This window comes from Drosophila melanogaster, chromosome 2R (assembly GCF_000001215.4).
Source record: "Drosophila melanogaster chromosome 2R".
NCBI classification, from domain to species: Eukaryota; Metazoa; Arthropoda; class Insecta; order Diptera; family Drosophilidae; genus Drosophila; species Drosophila melanogaster.
In genome coordinates this window covers 6,073,270-6,086,046 of record NT_033778.4, presented here as the reverse complement: position 1 = coordinate 6,086,046, position 12,777 = coordinate 6,073,270, and the positions used below count along the sequence as shown (strand labels likewise).

At 43.8% G+C, this 12,777-nt stretch overlaps 4 protein-coding genes across 10 annotated transcripts; 3 read left to right on the top strand and 1 right to left on the bottom strand.

Annotated features, from left to right (window-relative positions):
* The first annotated feature begins 421 nt into the window (after nucleotides 1-421).
* Nucleotides 422-5,219, top strand: Ars2 (Arsenic resistance protein 2). Of its 6 annotated transcripts, NM_001273791.1 has the most exons (9): nucleotides 422-497; nucleotides 817-961; nucleotides 1,028-1,200; nucleotides 1,260-1,539; nucleotides 1,657-1,878; nucleotides 2,040-2,106; nucleotides 2,163-4,135; nucleotides 4,207-4,311; nucleotides 5,013-5,219. In NM_001273791.1, the coding sequence occupies exons 2-5, from the start codon at nucleotides 822-824 to the stop codon at nucleotides 1,688-1,690; spliced, it is 627 nt and encodes a 208-aa protein (NP_001260720.1). In that variant the 5' UTR covers nucleotides 422-497; nucleotides 817-821; the 3' UTR covers nucleotides 1,691-1,878; nucleotides 2,040-2,106; nucleotides 2,163-4,135; nucleotides 4,207-4,311; nucleotides 5,013-5,219. The 6 variants fall into 6 exon arrangements, with proteins under 6 accessions (NP_001260720.1, NP_001260719.1, NP_724455.2 ...); NM_001273790.1 differs by lacking the exon at nucleotides 1,657-1,878; NM_165460.2 differs by lacking the exon at nucleotides 1,657-1,878 and having other exon boundaries at nucleotides 1,016-1,200.
* Nucleotides 5,220-5,474: 255 nt separating this feature from the next.
* Nucleotides 5,475-7,406, top strand: SmydA-5 (SET and MYND domain containing, arthropod-specific, member 5). Its single transcript, NM_136358.3, has 2 exons — nucleotides 5,475-5,815; nucleotides 5,871-7,406. Exons 1-2 carry the CDS (start codon nucleotides 5,481-5,483, stop codon nucleotides 7,195-7,197), a joined length of 1,662 nt encoding a protein of 553 aa, NP_610202.3. The 5' UTR covers nucleotides 5,475-5,480; the 3' UTR covers nucleotides 7,198-7,406.
* A 552-nt stretch (nucleotides 7,407-7,958) lies between these two features.
* Nucleotides 7,959-9,137, bottom strand: CG7849 (uncharacterized protein). Its single transcript, NM_136357.2, has 3 exons — nucleotides 8,942-9,137; nucleotides 8,674-8,886; nucleotides 7,959-8,624 (listed from the first exon to the last, which is right to left on the bottom strand). The coding sequence occupies exons 1-3, from the start codon at nucleotides 9,069-9,071 to the stop codon at nucleotides 8,014-8,016; spliced, it is 954 nt and encodes a 317-aa protein (NP_610201.1). The 5' UTR covers nucleotides 9,072-9,137; the 3' UTR covers nucleotides 7,959-8,013.
* A 542-nt stretch (nucleotides 9,138-9,679) lies between these two features.
* Nucleotides 9,680-11,576, top strand: l(2)k09848 (lethal (2) k09848). 2 transcript variants are annotated; one of them, NM_001201938.2, is made up of 3 exons: nucleotides 9,680-9,876; nucleotides 9,933-10,983; nucleotides 11,047-11,576. In NM_001201938.2, exons 1-3 carry the CDS (start codon nucleotides 9,789-9,791, stop codon nucleotides 11,165-11,167), a joined length of 1,260 nt encoding a protein of 419 aa, NP_001188867.1. In that variant the 5' UTR covers nucleotides 9,680-9,788; the 3' UTR covers nucleotides 11,168-11,576. The 2 variants fall into 2 exon arrangements, with proteins under 2 accessions (NP_001188867.1, NP_610200.1); NM_136356.4 differs by having other exon boundaries at nucleotides 11,047-11,212.
* The last annotated feature ends 1,201 nt before the right edge of the window (nucleotides 11,577-12,777 follow it).

The window sequence follows — 12,777 nt, the reverse complement described above, 5'->3', positions numbered from 1 at the left end:
AAAGGCACTAGAATAAAATAGTGTCTAGAATAATTCTAGTGTCTTTGGTAAAGAGAAGGCAAACCCCAAGAAAAATATATAAGAAGAGTTACTCGGAATGTGGAAGGTTGGTTGACGGAGAAATTTGGAACGGCGACAATTGTCGCCGACAATCAACTAAATTTTGGATTGTCTTTTTTTTAAACAGGTATATTCTCAATTGGATTATGCCGAGTTTACTTTTATGATTTTGATCATTGCCATGTTGGAAGGTGGATAGGTAACAAGTTACAGTTCCTTGAAGACTTATGGGACCAACAGTCCAGCCACCTACGGGTTAATCAACACGGGGATAATGTGTGGAAACATTTATCGATAATTTTACAAATTAGAGGGATATAAAACAATTTGGTATATTTTCATTTCATACCTGGAAGGTATATTGCGTTGCACAAAAGCGGTCACACTAATTGATAGACGCAAAGTTTTAAGTAAAATTTGGGTTTAGTTAGGCAAAGGTAATTAAAAATGATAAAGGAGCGAAAAATGTAACAAAAAATGCCGATATGTTGTATTCTACGCTCTTTTATCGATTTTTTAAAATGCATTTCTCATTGTCCATTCGATGAAACACGTAAGCGGTTGTAAGCAAACTGACAAGATGGCGGCCACATCTGCTTAATTGAAAATCGAAATTAAATACGATATAACTAGCCTGCCGACCCAAATTGCAAACGGTTTGGAGCTGTTGTAATCATAATATTTGAAGCCCTTACCGGCACATAAGTGAGGTTAAGCACAAGCGACTTTCATCTATATTACTTGCCTTCGTTGCAGACCAAATGGGTGATTCCGACGATGAGTACGACCGCAAGCGACGGGACAAATTCCGCGGGGAGCGCGAGAGTTACCGTACGGAACGCCGGGATGACCGCCGGCCGGTGGGCGGCTCTGCCGGTGCCCGCGACGAGTGGGCGGAGCGGTAAGTGAAGGTCACCTTTCAACTATTACATGACATCATTACTGGACGTTTCAGCAATCCGTTCAGGGGCGGAGCTTCCGCAGGCGGAGGAGGAGCTCGCCACAGACCAGACTACAGCGACTACCGTGGCCCGGGAGCTAGACCACGCTATGGGTCACCCGTCCGTGATTTGCCCCCAGCCAAGCGTATGCGCCCGGACTGGGGGGACGGCGATGTGCGCGCCAATCCCCGCTTTGGGGGTGAGTTCTACTAGACTCCAGGCTTTTCAGACTGCTTATCGAATTCTCTTTCTATAAAGGCTATGATCCGTATTTGATGCAGGCCTGGAACGACCACTACCAGTCGATGCATTCGGCCTACTCCCACGGTGGCCATGCACCACCTGTTCGGGAGTCCATAGGCGGCGGCGGAGGCGACACCCTTACCCAACCAGCCATGCTCAACCTGAAGCAGTTTCTCGACACCCAGGACGAGAACATTTCTGACTCGGAAGTGATGCGCAAATACACCGAGTATAAAACAGACTTCAAGCGCCAGCAGCTAAACGAGTTTTTCGTGGCCCACAAGGATGAGGAATGGTTAGTAGCTGGCCAAAAGTGGATCAACGACGGTTTTGTTGATATCTCTGCTTGTGCCGGCGCATTGCGTTATTTGCCGTTCTTCTGTTCGCCACTCATAACTTTCTATATATTAAGTTTTTCCCTGCAGCTTATTGGGTTTGTGAGATAAAAACTTCTCTGAGAGATTCTGCGCCATAGCAGAGCTGTTGATTGAGTATAATTCATTAATTACCCGGCGAGCAATGCCGAGGTGTGTTCATATTTCAAAACCGCGATTTATTTAAATTCGATTGACGAACAAAAGCCTAAATAAATATAAAACAATCCCATAAATAACGAAAGCGATAAGCTTGCAAGGTAAGATTTTGGGTGATAATTCAACAACAACCTATCTAAACAGGTGAACAATTTACCGAATCCACTATCAACAGCCGGGCGAAAAAGAAAGAGAGATGAAATTAAAACAAGGATTTTAATTACTGCAATATTAATAACCATACTATTTTTTTTAACTGCAGGTTCAAAAACAAATACCATCCAGAGGACAGTGTTAAACGCAGCGAGGAACAGCGGGGCTTCCTTCAGGTTTAATTGTTTGCTTCCCTTACCGCAGAAACCGTAACCAAACTTACTTATTGCAGAGGCGCACTGATGTCTTCATGGAGTTACTCGAGAACGGAACAATAGGAAGTGTGAAGGTGGATTCTTCTCAGGCTGATGCTCTGATCCGTGTTTTAGATACATGCGTTATAAAGCTGGAAGGCGGCACTGATGAGGACCTCAAAGTTTTAGACGAAAAACCCAAGGATCCAGTAGTGTACGAACGAAAGGCGGAGCAGATGCAATCCGTCAAGGAGGTGGAGAAAACAATTAACAGTCCCAAAGAGGAGATGAGTGAGGCAGATCCGGTGTCGACACAACGGAAACCTGTGAGGCCTGTTAATTCTGATGGGGAGAACTGGGATGATGACGATGCAGAAAATTCGGCGCCAAAAAAAGAATTGGCCGAGGATTCAAAAGACAGCGATTCCAAGCCTGAAGACAAACAGTTGAACAAGAAAAAGACAAAAAAACGCAAACGCAACAGCAGCGATGATGACAGCTCCTCATCCGAATCCAGTTCTAGCTCAGATGAAGAGAAACTTAAGGAAAAGTATGATGTGGAAGATGGCCTTAGGGCCGAACAAAAAACCGAGGCAGAGAAGGACAGACAAGAAGCGACCAAAGCAAAACAGGGACCTCAAAGTCCCAAACTGGACGAGGACGAAGGTAATGAAAATACTGAGCCCAAAGGACTAGACTCAAAAATCAATACTTACGAGGAGATTGACAATACTTTGAAGTCACCTGAAATATCTTCGAATCCAATTAAGAACACGGATAATGGAGACGGCAGCAAAGTAGAAGAGGATGGAGAGAAGCCCTCTGTTGGTAAAGACAAGGTTGTCGAAACCGAGACTATTGATCTAGACAAAGTAAAGGATGGCCAGCCTAGGGCTCTGCATAGGACCTCCTCCATCTTTCTGCGAAACTTAGCCCCCTCGATAACTAGATCAGAGATCGAGGCCGTGTGTAACCGTTTTTCCGGCTACTTAAGGGTGGCCATTGCAGACCCCTTGGTGGAGCGTCGTTGGTATCGTAGGGGTTGGATAACCTTCATGCGAGACGTCAACATTAAAGAGATTTGCTGGGGTCTAAACAATCAGCGACTGAGAGACTGTGAAATGGGAGCTATCGTCAATCGGGACCTCAGCCGACGGGTACGTCCAGCCAATGGTATAACTGCGCACAAGCAAGTAGTGCGATCAGACATTAAACTGTGTGCCAAGATTGCTTTGAATCTGGATGAGAAGTTCAGATTATGGGCAGAGGGGCCTAAAGATGATTCCAATTCCGCCCGAGCGAACGAGTCCTCTGAAAATGGCAGCGGATCCACGTATGGCTTCAATTCACAAAACCCGGTTCTGCAAAACATCACTGATTACCTTATCGAAGAGGCGTCAGCTGAGGAAGAAGAGCTTCTCGGCCTTACCGGCGAAAACAAGGACACTGAGGGCGAGCCCATTGAGCGTGACGAACAACTTATATCCGTTCTTGATCGCCTTGTGCTTTACTTGCGTATAGTGCACTCAGTAGACTATTACAACCATTGTGAGTATCCATATGAAGACGAGATGCCCAACCGCTGCGGCATTATCCATGCCCGCGGTCCACCTCCTGTTCGGGTGACCAACAACGACGTGCAAGAGTATATCAAGATATACGAAAGCAAGTTGCAACAGTTTCTTACTAAGACTGTGCCACTGAGTGACGAAGAGATTAAGAATCTTGGAGCCAAGGACGCCGAAACGGAGGTGGAAAAGTTTGTGCAAGCGAACACTCAGGAGTTAGCCAAAGACAAATGGTTGTGCCCCCTATCGGGTAAGAAGTTTAAGGGGCCCGAGTTCATCCGCAAGCACATCTTCAACAAGCACGAGGAAAAGGTCGACGAGGTGCGCAAGGAGGTGCAATACTTTAACAACTATCTACGCGATCCTAAGCGTCCGCAACTTCCCGAACATCCAGGCACCTCTAAGCGTCCAGAATCGGAATCTGCTCGTGGAGGTGGTGGAGGGTGAGTAAAACATTTATTCCCGTTGCACAACAAATAAGGGTAATTATTTAATTTTGTTTCCAAAATGTTAGATACCGACCGCCCATGTATCCACCTTTTTCGGCAATGCCCTATGGTTTTGGTCCACCCATGATGGGTGGTGGCCGTGGAGGACGCAACTTCCCTCCCGCGCGCAGGTTAGTACTATACATAAATTTCTATAGTGTAGATGTGCAATTCTCGGCAGTCATTCCCGACATTTTTGAATAGATAAATTTAAATTTTATTGATCGATTTGTCCAAGAATCGAAGACGATCTTTCCTTGGAGTGCTAAAGAGAAACGTGCCGAACACATGATTCCACTTTCCACTACAGCGGATAATACAGTTCCGACGAACATACTCGAACACTGATAGCATTTAGGAGACTCTATCTTGCCCTTTTTTTTACTTTTTCTCTTTTGTTGGCCTAAATTGAAATTTGTCACAACTTTCTTGTGTCGCAAATTTTTTGCAGAGAATTGCCTTTGGAACACCAGCGCCGGCTTATCGGTTACCATGATTTGGATGCGCCTGCCAATTCTGATATGTTTGACTAATTGATTAGCACAATACAAATAAAAACAGGCCATATTGATGCAGCTTATATCGGTTGGCGAGCTCAAGTTTTAAATGCAATTCAAGCAATGCTAGGAAAAGTATCTACTGCATATAAAGATGGTTTATATACGACTAATGATATCTGTTTTCCTGTACAATGCTAGAACCTACCTTTATTGCCCAAAATAAATGAAAATCCATAGCCTAAAAGAAAACATTGTAATATTTTGTATCTCTGCCCTATCCATAGTCTTGCGTGAATAATTCCAATATCTATATTCATTCTCGTTGCTTGCAGACCCGGTGGTTTTGATTATCGACCCAGATCACACTACCGGGACTTGGACGCGCCGCAAGAACCATACTAGAACTAGCTGTGCGGAGAACACAAGCTAGATAAATTGTATCAAATTAACTGATAAACACTCAAACACTCTCTTAATTTTCGCCTGTTTTGTACGGTCAACTTTTGTATTCCACAAGGAAATAAAGTGCGAAAAAAAGCTTTTTGCTGAGTTTTTATTGGGTTCTATTGTTTTTCCCTTTGTAAACAGAGAGCGCGTAGTATAACGTACGGCAATGTCTAAACGAGATACACTTAAACACATAAGTTCTCTTGGCTAGCCCCGAAAGACTGGCATTTGGAGAAACGAGCTAAAAATAAGAACGCAATCGCCGGCGTGCTGAGATCAGAACGTCAAAAAGAAAATATCCCTTGCCAACGTAACATTGTGGTGCAGTTGGTCCCAGTGGACCAGGAGAATAAATGGTGTCAAGCACGGAATGTCCTGTTTGCGGAGTTGCTGCCTCACAAGCGTGCACTAGGTGCAAAATGGTGCGATACTGCGACCGAGAGCACCAGAAGCAGCACTGGCCGCAGCACAAGCGCAGATGTAGGCCATTCAGCGAGGAGCAGGATGCCGAGCTGGGCAGATATTTGAAGGTTACCCAGAACATAGCAGCCGGGCAAATAGTCTTCATTGAGGAGCCCCTAGTGGTGGGTCCCAAGTGGTATCTCTCCGACGCAGACAAGGAGGCCTCTAACGTTCCGTGTGTAGGCTGTTACACTCCGTGCCGTCTGGGGAAGCACCAGTGTCGAAGGTGAAATATACTAATAAACATAGTCTATCATCCATTTGAACAATGTGATTTCCAGATGCCGTTGGCCAGTCTGCAGCGCAGGCTGCAAGCACGAGTCAATGGAATGCAGCGTGCTTAGCCTCGGATCGGGTTCACCAACTCGGGCAGATGCCCGCTCATTGAACGACTACTTCAGGGGCGATGCTCTTTTGGTGCTCAAATGCCTTCTGTTGCAGCGACAGAGTCCCACGAAATGGTCCGCGTTGTTAGAGATGCAGTCTCATGAGGAGGAGCGTAAGGGCACCGATCTGTACGAGGAAGCAGAGAAGCGAGTAGTGACCTACCTTCAAAAGCGGTTTTTATGTAGACTTAAGCAAACTAATCCAAACCTTCTGACCGATTGTGGACCAGAGATGCTGCATCGGCTTTGCGGCATCATCGAAACAAACTTTATGGTTATCGAACTCCCGAGTGGCGTGGAACTCAGCGGGTTGTTCCGGCAGGCCTGCATGATGGAGCATGCTTGTCAGCCCAACTGCGACTTTCAGTTTGATAACAAGACTCAGCAAGTTGCTGTGCGTGCTGGCTGTGACTTGCGAAAAGGCGACCACCTACGGATTACATACACAAATATCCTATGGGGCACGCAACTTCGCCAGCACCATCTTCGACTAACGAAGCATTTCAGCTGCCGCTGCAGCCGCTGTCTCGATCCAACGGAATATGGCACCTATATAAGTGCGCTGACTTGTCTGGGGGATGTAAATCAGACCTGTGGAGGAACCCACTTGCCCGTGGATCCACTGGACGAGAACACACAGTGGAAGTGCGACACTTGCCCAATGATAGTGGATGGAGCTTACGTGGCTGAACTGCAGTCCCACATGACCGAGCAGGTGGAGGGCTTATTAGCCGGATGCCCCTCCGCGAATCAGGTGGAACTTCTGTTGGCCCGCCTGACCCATATGTTGCATCCAAATCATTTTCACACGTTCAACCTAAAGCACACATTAATCCAGCTGTATGGTAACGAAGCTGGCTTGGAGTTGGGCGTGCTGAGCAACACGCAGCTGGAGCGCAAACTGAGGCTCTGCGGTGAGCTCTACAACGTATGCCGGCGACTGGATCCATATAGCATTAAGCTGGCTATCTATGTCACGGTCATCCTGATCGAGGTCGCCCACACGCTGCAGGAGCAGGCACGAAGGGCACCAGCAGAAGGAACTTCCCTCTTGGGTCTTGCGCAAAGCCGTCTTAGGGAAGCGCATATGGTTTTGGAGAAAGAGCAAGAATCAGTTGCCGGCAAAAAGCTAAACGAAAAATTGCAGATGGAAATCTTCGAGTGCGAAAAACTAATTTTAGCTCTTGCCTATAATCAAGATCACGAAGCCAATACAAAATAATTTTCTAGATCGGCGAAAGTGGTACAAGTGAACATTTTGAACACCGGATGCTGTTAGGTGCTGTTAAAACAAATCACACTTTGTTAAAATCCAATGAAGCGCCGTTCAAAAGAAATTGTAAAACGAGACTAGGAATCTTTTCAAAATACACATTTTTGTTGGGTTGCTTATAAAAACTATAAGATATATATAAAATAAGATTTTAAAATAAAAACATGTGCGCTATTTTTGATTCTTTGGAAAAATCCGCTAGATAACCGGGAAAACAGCTATAAATATCTATTTCCTACTGAACCTAAATGTCTTTGTAGAGCTATAATTATATAGCTTATTTTCAAATTTTACCTATTTCTCTTTAAATTACCAACTGCGTGACCATTGAAATTCACAAGGTTTGGTATATGACACATTTCCTGAAAAAAATCACTTCTTAATGATATTGAGCACCGAAGAAATTAGTTTACATAATTTGGAACAACTGACCCTTCGATGGGTCGAGGTTATCAACTATAGCAATCTCCCTTGTTTTTAGAATTAATTCAAAAAAAATTTGTGAAATGTATGGTTTTTGGCTACCGCTTCTAATAAGATCACGTTTTAAACATCTTACTTTTACTAAACTAGAGTCTTACGTTTTTTTTTTATAAATGACCTATTTTGAACTGTAACCGTCAATAAACTATGCTGACTTAAATAAGCAGATATTCTGCATATTCTTATCAAAAATTATTACCAGAATTATTGACCTGATTGACTGCTTTATAGTTTATCTGCCTATATTTATTTGACTATATTCAATTACAATGAATTCCTAAATTAATCTGTAGCTCGCAGTTCCACTCGCTGTTGTCGCAGAAGCTGTGGATGCGCCCTCAGGATGTCACGTTGTTGACGGAGGTTCTTGATAATTCCTGGCAAGTGCCAGGCGTGTCTGAGCAGACTATCTGTCACATCAAAATGGGCATGCCGCACGCAGCGTAGTTGGGAGCAGTGCGCCACGGTTCGGAGGTCCAAAGCCATATCGTGCACTAGCGTAGCTAAGTACTCCTGCGTCTCGTTGATGGCGTGCAGTTCCAGGGTGAAGTGCGGTCGATCGAAGTGAATCAGCTTAATGCCGTAGACGACGGGCTGACTGTCGTCCGCTGGGCGTAGGAGACCCCTACAGGCCAGTTCATAGGCCTCCTGGGTCTGCAAATCGACACCGCAGAGCTCAAACATCTTACGCTGATGGGATGCCTGCATGGAGGCGGCTAGACTGCTGATCCTGTCTGCGGACACGTGTCGGTGATTGGAGCGCATTATGACCCGTGAGTCTGGTAGGTTATTTTCGGTTGCGATGCCTAGGTGCCCGATTAGATGGTAGACCCGCACTGGTCGATTTTTCCGAATAGAACTAGACTGGCCTGCTCCCCTGTTGATCCCAAAGACTACAAAAGTATGGTTAGATCTGGATTTAAAATGTTTTACATGACTTACGCAGGACTCCGCTGGTGTGATCGCCCAGGCTGGACACTGTGGTGCAGATCAAGTCTCGCGGAAGGTACCGCGGTCCGGTGGACAGAAGGTGGTCGGATAGATCCGTCTGCTCTCCTATGTTATGTAGTACGTGATCTGCTGCAGTGCCTGTGCCCAGGAGGCTAATGTTCTCTTGCAACTTGCGTGGTTTCCTCTGCTCCATTTCGTTGAGTCCTTTTGCAGATCTGTTTTTAATTTCAATTTGTTCTTTAAATGGCGCTAGGCTTACCCTTGCAAATGTTGCTCAGAATAGCATTGCGCACGTGTTTCACCTTCATACCGGATGGCTTGTACACATTTAGAATGCCATTCATGTGCTTAAACACTGTGGCGGCATCATAAACTTTGGTGAGAGCCATTTCTGCTTTAAGTTACGTATGTGCGCTATTTGTTTTTAAATTCACATGACAGTGTTGGTGAACACACACGAACAGCTGAGCACATGTGCTGCCCAGTACTGAATAGGGTATAGACATGCACTTGAAACTTAATTTATAAAATTTACATATAAAATGTTGTTTTCAAATATCTCTTTAATTTTCTAAAAAAAAGTTTAGTTGGAAATAATTCTCAAAACGTTGTGGTCTTTATACCCGCAAAAAAACATGCTTGTATCACTGCAAAACAAGAATTAAGTCCACCGCACGAAAAAACAAGAAACAAATCCGATTGGGCTAAAATTTTCTATAAATTTTACAAATTTCACGGGAATATTCTCACTGTGGCTTGCATACTATTTGCTTGCATTTAAAATGACAACAAAACTGCACTTAAAGAAGTTATAATCAAATAAAGTCTTATGCGTATCACTATATTCTCACAAGAGAAGTGGTTTTCAACGAAAAAAATGTTTTAAACTGGTAAACAGCAAACTGAAGCCTAGTGACTACCCTAAATGTTATTAAAATATCGGTGGCCGTTAGATATCGATATAAACGATAACATCGATTATTAAGCATATGTCTTTTACATCTCTATTGCACGTGTAGGATTTGTTTTGACCGCACGAATTTGTATAGCCGCATACCATTAATTCACGTTTTAATCGCAAGTATTGAGAGAAACCGCGTCTTGAGATGAAGTGGACTACTGCAAATACCAAACATGTAAACTACACGGCGAAGCACGAACTGTATGTGGGAACACACACGGGCTCCTTTAAACGTACGTCCGCTTGTTCTTTATCGAACAGCATAATAATAATGACTTCAACTTTTTAGACCTGGTGCCTGCATCCGAGAAGACCCCTTATGGACAAAGCAACCTGAGTGATCTGTGCGCCCTGGATAAGGATTCCCGCGTCACATCTCTGGCCTTTGGCAACGACGATCAGACGGAGATCCTTCTAGGCCGGGCCAAGGACGCCGTGGAGATTCACTCCTTCACAGAAAAGGGACATTCTAGGAACACAGTATCCTTCAATGCTGCGCCAATTGTTGGTCTGGCCCGATACAATGACAAGCTTATTGCCGGCATTGGCAACGGAGAGATACAGAGCCTGGAGCTAGAGGCGAACGACGAGTCCGAGCCCGTGGTTATCGCCACGGGTGACCAAATGGACCACCTGCGCCAGTGCGCCCAAGTCAAAAGCATTGTAGCAACTGGCGGCAAAGAGCGTCAAAACAATCTAAAGGTCTACGATTTAAATGCCGACGGTAAGCAGATTTTCACCTCGAAGAATTTGCCCAACGACTATCTGCAGCTAGAGGTTCCGGTTTGGGACAGCGATATCGGCTTTGTGGATGGGCCTAGTGTACTGGCCACTTGCTCGCGAACCGGCTATGTTCGCATCTATGACACGCGTAAGCAGCGTCGACCTGTTGCATGTTTTGCCAGCGAGGAGCACGGGATGAGTTTTACGACTTTAGTGGCAAAGGGAAACTTTATTTACACGGGTACCACAATGGGTGCTCTAAAAGCCTTTGACACTCGACGCATGAAAACTCATGTGCATACGTACAAGGGATTCACAGGCGGGATAAGTGACCTTCATTTAGATGCCACCGGTCGCTTTCTGAGCTCTGCAAGCCTAGACCGATACGTTCGTATCCATGATTCCGAAACCACAGTGCTGCTCTACCAATGCTACGTGAAATCAAAGGCCACTAAGATTCTTATCCGACCGTTTGAAAACGAGGCACGAGTAACAGAAGAACCTGAGGAGGTCGCTGACCTTCAAATGGATAGAAACGTGAGTGAAAATAAGAGCGTCAACGCAACATCTGTGGACAATGAATACGAGGATATGTTTGATCAGATGCCCACTGTGGGGTAAGTTTAACTACATATTGAGTGATTTAATAATACGCTAAAATCTTATATTTTGGCCAACAGTGACAGCGATAATGAGTCCGAGGAAGAGATGTCTAATATTAAGCTTTCAAAGGCCGATCTAAAAAGAAGATCGTCGGAAAAGTCTTTAAAAAACAAAAAGAAAAAAGTTGTGATTAGTTAAAGCGACATGTATTTACGTATAAGAATATTAAAGAAAAAATAGTATAGATTTCGGTGGTTTTTATATTAAAGAACTAACAAACATGGCATCGTAGGTAGACACAGAGCTGTTTTAAAAAAGTTTCGTTGCATATTACATTCTGAACTGACTGTCGAGCAAGGGAACATGAGGTGCGTGCAAGTACTTAAAATAAATTATATTGTAAAGATGGAAGCAACAAACGTCGACTGCGATTATAGTGTTTTACCCCCAGCATAAAAATGGATTCGTGGCCTTCCTGTCATTTTTTCAATGAAGTGTTGGGTCTGTAAAAACATTGCAGCTTCTGCAGTCTAAGATAAGGTGTTGTTTATTTCCTATTTCTAAAAACATAATTCTCAAAAATGTTGGCTTTGGGGGACAGTAATGTAGGAGGCAACCTCATTTAAAGAGACGACTCTTGCGGTTCACCCTTTCTTTTATTTATGTTATGTGGAGTCGTGGTTTAGTGGCATTTTAATGGGCTTATAGTATAAGTATCTTATCCCTACTAGAGGAGTATCTTACATATGTTTAAATATTTATTTACACTAGATAGATGTACGGCAACGGAGAAAAATTAATATTGTAGCCATCAATAGTTTGGTATTATTCATCTTAAGTAAGCTTCTGTAAAAATCGTTTTGGCCACATAATATGAGATACACATAATATCATGTGTGTAGTATCTGAAGACATATATACATATGTTTGCCTATAAACTCATATTTCTCATAAACTAGAATTAAATGTTTTCCTGAAAAATGCAATATAGATTATTATAAATGCGTTATAATAATAATATTTCCCACTCGTTTCTAGATAAACAACGGCTTTGTTTTAAAAATTTAAAAGTATAAGAAAATAAAGCCAGAGCTCCTGAATTCATAATATGTTAAACAACAATGCTCATTATTTTGAGTTTAGGAACATAGTTGAAATTTTAATTCCATCAGATGTTCAATTTAAAATTTAATGTTTAAATGAACATTGCAGCTACTCGACCCGAAAAGCCAGAAAATTGCCCAGCAACGGAGACATTAAATCGAAGTTGGAGTCGCGAGATGGCATATTTTTGAATTTGGAGTGATAATTCCTTACCTAAATTAAAGCATGAGCTTTGAGCTCTGCCAAGTCCTAAAATTTCATTTGAACTACATCAGACTAAAAACTTTTAATTTCTTTTTCGAGCTAAAAGTCGAGCAGGTTAATACTAAGATACCAGCCAGCCAACTTCGAAGCGGTTTCTAACGCGAACACGCGTCCTGATTCGATAAGGCAACTCCCATCTTCCAACCCCGGCTGGACGGCCTTCACGGCATGCACACGCACTCGGAATGGTGATGCCGAATTTCGTCCTGGTATCATCTTTGGCATCTTTTTGGGAAACTGGTTCGGCGTGACGCAAGCATAGGTCGCGTGCTGATTGAAACTTGGATGTCAGTGGAAAACCTGGCCGACGAAAAACGATGGGGCGACTAACACTACCAGAGCTCCGCAATCTTTTAGCTTAAATTTTAATTTCATCCTTACGTTGCCCCCCACCTCCACCTCCATCAACGGTTAGTGGGCACCTTTTAGTTTTTCCGTCG